At 31.9% G+C, this 8,295-nt stretch overlaps 1 protein-coding gene across 1 annotated transcript in view; it reads right to left on the bottom strand.

Annotated features, from left to right (window-relative positions):
• Positions 1-2,423: 2,423 nt before the first annotated feature.
• LOC145666597 (ankyrin repeat domain-containing protein 46-like) overlaps positions 2,424-8,295 on the bottom strand; it is a 111,214-nt gene continuing 105,342 nt past the window's right edge. The window contains exon 3 of the mRNA XM_081734003.1: positions 2,424-2,683. Within this exon, the coding sequence (XP_081590129.1) occupies positions 2,483-2,683 (201 nt within the window). The 3' untranslated portion in view covers positions 2,424-2,482. The remainder of the gene's footprint in view (positions 2,684-8,295) is intronic.

Here is an 8,295-nt window from a genome sequence, read left to right as displayed (position 1 = left end):
AGCCGAGCCGAGCTGAGCTTGTTATAAAAAATCTCTTGTGGTCTCGCTATCGAGACGAGACGAGATGCGAGCAGTGTCCCCTCTCGTGAGCAACACTAAAAGTATTCCATATTACTGTTTAGCTTACATTTCTCATGGCTTTCGTTTCCCAGTGTAATCAGGCCATAATTTCAAGGTGAGTTAAAACGAACGAGCCATTTATCAAACTCGACTGGACTCGAAACTCGACGCGAAAAACTGAATCGGCTCGGAACACGACTCGAGGATATTACCTTTGACTTGACTCGAAACTCGACTTGAATTCAAGTCGAGTCGAGTTTTAGCTCGACTCGTGCTCATCCCTATGCGTTAGAAAAAATAGTTGCTTATTATTATTCTGCTGAACTAATTATATAATAATAACAATGTTATGTAAAATTAAAAATCTTATATATAAAAGAGAACGCACAAATCCTTTGTTCCCTCATCACGCTAATACGGCTGAACCAATTTCTTTCATTTTTGGGGGGTTATTAGGATTTGGACCCTAGATGGTTTTTATCATATCACTTTAATTTTTAATTACCAGTGTCTTGAGATAATTGACTATTCAAGTGTCCATAACGTACAAATCCTTTGTTAGTTCATCATAGGTAAAAATAAACGTATTTATATGCAACCCGCATGACCGTGTCACTCGGCGGGTTAACATAAATGACAGGCGATATAATGTTAACATTTACTGCAATCTTCTATGGTTTTTATCATATCACTTGAAAGCGAAAAAGTAAAAATTATCTAAGTAACAAAGTTTATTGCGTTCCGGGGTGACCGCAGCGAAGCGGGGTGAACGCTGCTAGTACAGAATATAGAGAAACACTACACTACAACTAATAAAATGAGAACACATGAACTGGGAGTGAATCAAAACTTGTCAGTAACTCTAAAATCGATACATGCTTTTTAAAGCTAGTTTCAAACTCTATAATCAACGGGACTCTAGGATAAGCAAACTGATCTGAAAGAACTCCAATATTACATACCATCAGCAAACTATTTTCTAGTAATAAAGTAGGCCTACTCATCAGAACACAGTTTACTCATATTTGGCCCTTAATTATGGCACCCTAGTTGTTGATAAATATTTTCCGCCGGGGCACTTCAGACACTTTACTTTTAAATTCTATCCACCATCATCCTCAGCTCTTAAGAAAAAATATTTTTTTTAAATGTTCGAATGGTAAAATATTTTCGTTCTCCATCTTTAAAAAAACAACACCAATCAAAGTAAAATAGACTACCGGTATCATTGCACTCTTAGTTCGCTCACTGAATGTATTGATTTGGAGCAGTCAAGATCTACGACTAAATCTTCCAGGTGCTTGCAATCAGTACACGTGATTTTACTAAGGCTGTCCTCATCTTCAAAAAACAGCAAGTGGCACTACGAACTTATCTGTTTCTCTGTCGGTCATTGACATACGTAGTTCATGCTCGATTGTTTCATTCTGAGAAATTCACTTACAGGAAAGAAACATTTGTTTTCGAAAAAAAAAATACATATATTGTAGTTACTCATCCAAAATGTAACGCGAAAAAAGTAACGCAAACTAGGTACGTTACTTAAAAATTTGTAACGCGTTACCGTTACAGTTACTTTGGAAAAAATGTAACGCGTTACTAGGAAACGTTACTTAAAAAGTAACGCGTTACAAGTAACGCGTTACTTGCGTTACGTTACTTCCCAAGACTGCATGTTTCAATATTGAAATGTCCATGGGATGTCCCATTGTTCTCAGTGGAGGTCCCGTTAGGATTCTGTAAAAACCAACTGTTCGCTTATGTCCGGAAACAGGACTTCCTATGGGGAGTTTTTGGACTTTCTGTGGGATAATCACAAGAAGGCTTTTGGAGATCTAAACATTGTTCCGTGACAGGTATATACCGTTGAAATTCAAGGGAAATCCCGGGAATATTTTCATTATACTTAAAGTGTTTACTGGAGCTCGAATATCCCGGGACAGATGTAGAATATGGGACAACGTGGACATATTGTGCTGTGTTACGCTCTACAGCACTTTCCAGAAGTTTGTGGCTAAAGCAAAGACAATCAATAATACCACAAAGTTAGAGAGTATGCTTACACCGCTGAAAATTGTGAGTGCAATTATGGCATCACAATTACCAAGACTTTAAACTTCTACTACGCTACAATAATAATAATAATAATAATAATAATAATAATAATAATAATAATAATAATAATAATAATAATAATAATAATAATAATAATAATAATAATAAAACATAATTCGTACAGATATTAGACATTTGCTACTCTTATTATTTAGGAAATGAAGTGATGATTGTCATTTAAAAAAAAAGAAAAAGAAAAGAAAAGAAAAGAAAAGAAAAAAAGAAAAACAATTTTGACTTCACAAGCGAGTAAGTTTCGCATTTGAATTCTAAACATTTCATCTGACTTCTCTGTATATACAAAATATTAGCTAGTAAATGTACCTGCAGCAGCTGCGAAGTGTAGTGGATTGTAACCAAATTTATTTCTCACATTAACTGTGGCACCATGTGCTAACAGTGCTTCCACAGTGTCCACTGCAGCAGCGGACGCTAAATGTAAAGCCGTTCTCCCACCGAGAGTATCAGGTTGATCTACCAGAGATCCATGTTGCAGAAGAAGGGTTACCTGTAACAAAAGAAATATTACAAATTTTATTAAAATCTTTCACTTCAATATATTATCTTCGTCTTAAAAAAGGCGCATTCAATTCTTTTTTATTGTTATTATTTGAATTGATTGGTTTACGTATGACTTAAAAGGAAGCAGGAGTGGATACATCTAGTATTGATTAAGAGCTTGGATCTAACATAAGCCATAAACATTCCGATTAGGAAGACAGCAGCAGATAGCTGGCGGATCTAACCAGCGATCCATAATTTTGAGTCCTACTATTCTGCCAATGCTCTCTCTTTCTGAGTAGTATATCTACAAAATCAAATATAAGTAAATAAACATATGTGTAAGTTATAAAAAAAATCTTCCCAAAAGTGGCTTCGAACCACCGACCCTATGACCAGTAACATTCTACCTTTATCCGCTTCTTTTTTAAAACCAGACTTTTATTTTCTTACTATATAAATAGAATCAACAATAAGAAATGTATTAATCAATCAAATATGAAAAAGTTATAATTACTCTGATTCAACCATAACAAGGGGCATTTTGATATATTCTTCACAATTCCTATTTCCACTTCTTTCAAAGTTTGCCGTCTTTACATACTAACTTTCTTGAATTAACTTATTTAGTAGCTCCTCTATTTATGTTGCATGTTAATAATTGATTTTTTGCAATTCATCTATAACAGCTCAAAATTTGTCAACCGTTTTCCCTGGGTTAATTTCCTCAAATGTCCTTGTAAAGGCTCAGATATGATATACCTGAGCAGTAATGAAAATTTTCCGGAAAATTTTCCGATTTATAAAAACATACTCCACTTATTCCTACATCGTTGTTTAGCCGTGATGTGAGGTGGAAAATTTTCTTCTATATTTTTCCGGAAAATCTTCCGTTCTTAACAAATATCAGTGATCAAGTAACAATCCCTCAGTATTCATAAAATTGATTTAATTCATGTATAGAAATGTTAAAAAGTGAAAGATCATTTAAAGAATGAAAATTTTCATGACTCAGACAACTTTCAGTACTGTGTAGGAACAAGTGAAACATATTCATGAATCGAAAAATTGTTTGTCCTGTACAGTGATGAAAATTTTCTGGAAAATTTTGAAACGGAATATTTTCCGATTCATAAAAACATACTCCACTTATTCCTACATCGTTGTTTAGCCGTGATGTGAGGCGGAAAATTTTCTTCTATATTTTTGCGGAAAATTTCCATTCTTAACAAATATCAGTGATCAAGTAACATTTCCTCAGTATTCAAAAAACTGATTGAAATCATGTATAGAAATGTTAAAAAGTGAAAGATCGTTTAAAGAATCTGAAAATTTTCATGGCTCACACAATTTTCAGTACTATGTAGGAACAAGTGAAACAATTTTTCATGAATCGAAGTATTTTCTGTCCTGTATGGAAAAGTTGAATTTTTTATGAGTCGGAAAATTTTCATCATTTTGAAGGAAAAAGTAAAACAACTTTTCGTGAATCAGAAAGTTTTATTGCTCTGTAAAAGCAAGTGAAAGGAATTTTCATGAATCGGAAAATTTTCATCACGATGAAGAAACAGATGAAAAAACTTTTCATAATCTGGACAATTTTGGATATTTGGATTTTCCACCTAATATAGTGATGTTAGGTGGAAAATTTTCCACTATATTTAACTGCACATTCAGCTCTAAAATTCAAACCAGAAAATTTTGTAATATTTGAAATTGGGAAGTAAAAATATACAGCATTTCTCTCTCTCTCTCTTTCTTTCTTTCTTTCTTTCTCTCTCTCTCTCTCTCTCTCTCTCTCTCTCTCTGTGTGCGTGTGTGTGTAAAGTGCAGGGAATATACATCGAGTTCGTAGAGAACAAATATCTCATTCCAATATTTAAAATGTAACAAGAAATTGAAAGGAAACCTTTGTGAATTTATCAATTTCAGAAGCAGAAAATTCCACTATTTCTTCACCTATATAATGAAATAACTACATAAAAGTTCCTTATGAAGATTATTTTTGTAACAGAAAATAAGAAAAAATGATTTTATTGTGTTTAACACTCGTAAATCATAATTTCAATATTGGAATTTTGTATAATCTACATCTTAGAGCAGATATTTGTATTGTAAAACTACCATTATTATATATAAAATGTATTAGAAATAATGACGATTCCATAGAACAAGTACATATACATATATGTACATATATATATATACATATACATATACAAGTATGTATACATATACATATACATATACAAGTACTATACATATATATATATATATATATATATATATATATATATATATATATATATATATATATATATATATATATAAGAAATATATTTTTATTTTATAAATTAAAATGAATTACTTCTTGCTTTTAGAACGCAGCGCTAATAATGCAGCTTTTTATGTTTCTTTTATTATTTTATTGGAAGAACAACTACAAAATCATCTTCCTTATTATTTATATTTCACTTTCTGTTCTGAATGAATATATGAATAAATAAATGTTTATTTCCTGAAAATGGTCAGTGTTTGCTTTCATGAGTTACTTAAACTCGAATTTTGGGTAGTCAAAAATTTACAGTAGGCACTTTATATTATATCTACGTATTTATAAATGTTGCTGTATATAAATCTATAAAAGTAGTAAAGCTATGAGAAAACCGTCTTATGCGTATTAAACTGACGAAATCTAATATTGTATAATCAAAGGTGGATTCTGAGGGAAGAACGCATTGAAGTTTGTGAAACATTCTTGAAATAAAGAATCGTTAGATTTTCACTTCATGGAACTTTTTAAGACAATATTTATTACCAATAAATTTTACGCTTAAACAACCATGTAGGAATAAGTGGAGTATGTTTTTATGAATTGGAAAAGTTTCCGTTTCAAAATTTTCCGGAAAATTTTCACCCCTGTACAGAACTGACAATTTTTCGATTCATGAAAAATTGTTTCACTTCTTCCTACATGGTACTGAAAATTGTCTGAGCCATGAAAATTTCTTCTTCAGATTCTTTAAACGATCTTTCACTTTTTAACATTTCTATACATGAATTAAATCAATTTTATGAATACTGAGGAATTGATGCTTGATCACTGATATTTGTTAAGAACGGAAAATTTTCCGGATAAATATAGAAGAAAATTTTCCACCTCACATCACGGCTAAACAACGATGTAGGAATAAGTGGAGTATGTTTTTATGAATCGGAAAATTTTCCGGAAAATTTTCATCACTGATGTGCAGTTAAATATAATGGAAAATTTTCCATCTAACATCACTATACATAATATCCCAAATTATCCGGCTTACGAAAAGTTTTTTCCACTTGTTTCTACATCGTGATGAAAATTTTCCGATCTATGAAAATTCCTTTCACTTGTTTCTATAGAGCAATAAAACTTTCCGATTCACGAAAAGTTGTTTTACTTTTTGCTTCAAAATGATGAAAATTTTCCAAATCATAAAAAGTTCTTCAATTTTTCCATATAAGACAGAAAATATTTCGATTCATGAAAAATTGTTTCACTTGTTCCTACGTAGTATTGAAAATTGTCTGAGCCATGAAAATTTTTAGATTCTTTAAACGATTTTTCAATTTTTAACATTTCTATACATGAATTCAACCAATTTTATGATTGCTGAGGAATTGTTACTTGATTACTGATATTTTTTAGAACGGAAAATTTTCCGGAAAATTATAGCGGAAAATTTTCCGGAAAATTATAGCGGAAAATTTTCCACCTCACATCACTATACCTGAGCCGTTGCATTACAGACTATTTTAAAGAATGGGATACCGCGCTGTATCAGATGATATAAAAATTTAAAATCTCCTGGAAGTCCATAAAATTTTCGAATCGACAGTTGTAAAGAAAAGATGGGATGTACAGTTTACAGCAGGGATGCAAATAAGCAACAAAATTTTACTCGCCCAAGAAAAAAGCTACTAGCTCACATCCCACAATAGAAAGCGTTTACTTATCTTCGGTATGATATTATATACTTCAATATATATTATATATTGTATATTATATATTTGATAAGTTAATTTTGAGTTTACTAGCACAGCTTCGACGAATTGTGCATTATAATGGTAATAATAATATAACGAAATATGAAAATTGAATACAAATATGGGTAAATAAGATTATGATTATATGTGAAGAATATGTGGTAGTTGTAATATGAAATTTGAAACAAAAAGTTTGTTAAGAACGTGCAGAATAATTCTCAATTAAATCATTGTATAGATATTCGTATGTTGTTTCCCTAAATACTACATCATCTAGTTGACAATGCACAGTTTGATCAGGGGACTCTCGGTTCAGCTGTTCCGCTATCATTTTCCCAGAATACTTTGCGGCCGGTGACGTCACATGGAGGTATCGCGGTATTTTTCAACAGAACGAGTGAAATACAGCATAAACAATTACGCTACTGTTTCAAGATGAGCAAAAAACTATCTTAATTGTGCAGTAGCTCATTGTAATAACAGAGGAAGCAATACAAATGAAATAATATTCCATCGATTCCCTAAAAATGATGAACTTCGAAGAAGACGGATATCCTGCTGGAAGCGAAAGAACACTTTTAATGTGGATAACGCACGAATATGTTCTGCTCACTTTTCACCACAGGATTATCAAAGGAATTTGAAAAATTAGCTTCTAGGTTTGCCTCTAAAGAAGTATTTAAGATCTGACGCTATTCTCTCGTTTTGAAACCAAACTGACATCGGGAAATATAAACTAGACACTAGTCAAGTTGAAAAACAAGTGCGTAACAACAATAATTGATTTTACTTTTATTGACATTTGTTTCTGAGGGTCTGAAACTTAAGGAGTTTATGTACGTAAAGCGAAGTGGAAGGGGATACCAACGAGAATATAGATGTTTACTCTCATATATTATTTAGTTTAAATGATATTCTTAAGTTTTGTTGAGTATCTGAATCATTATTCTGGCAAAAGTGCACTTTGAGCAGAGCATCCATAGGAATCTATTACGAACCGAACTCAACGTAACCTAACGTAACTTACCTAATCTATAACCTAACCTAATCTTGCCTAACCGCATCGTTACGTACAAATCACATTGCTTTTATTCCTTATCCCGCATTTAATGCCACATCCTATGACAAAATCACTTGTTCTGCTCAAAGTGCATTCTTACCATTATTCTTATAGGCCCTAATTGAAGGACTGACCGAGAAAGGGGGCTAAGCCACAAAAACTAAATTCCGAGAAATCGAACGATAAAGTGTAGGACAAATAACTACAAATTTCCCCCTGTGAAAGGTGGTTCTTTCATTTATGTATACTATCCTATAGATATCTGTGCAACTTGTAATCTGTAATACATAATGTAAATTGTGTTGTATTAAGAGTAATAAATGAATATTAGTAATGTAAATGAAATATTTTGCAGTGACGATATCTGACAGTTTGGTTAATACACATTAAATACAATAGATTAGGTTAAATTTCCAACATAATCTAACCATATTAAATTAGGTTAGGTTCGGTTATGTTAGGTTAGGGTAGATTAGATTTGTTACGTAACCTAACCTATTCTAACAACCTAAATTGTTATTACATACCCGGAACCT

This window comes from Thermobia domestica, chromosome 1 (assembly GCF_964235325.1).
Source record: "Thermobia domestica chromosome 1, izTheDome1.hap1.1, whole genome shotgun sequence".
NCBI classification, from domain to species: domain Eukaryota; kingdom Metazoa; phylum Arthropoda; class Insecta; order Zygentoma; family Lepismatidae; genus Thermobia; species Thermobia domestica.
The sequence above is the reverse complement of the archived record's forward strand: the minus strand, read 5'-3'. Positions and strand labels throughout refer to the sequence as shown.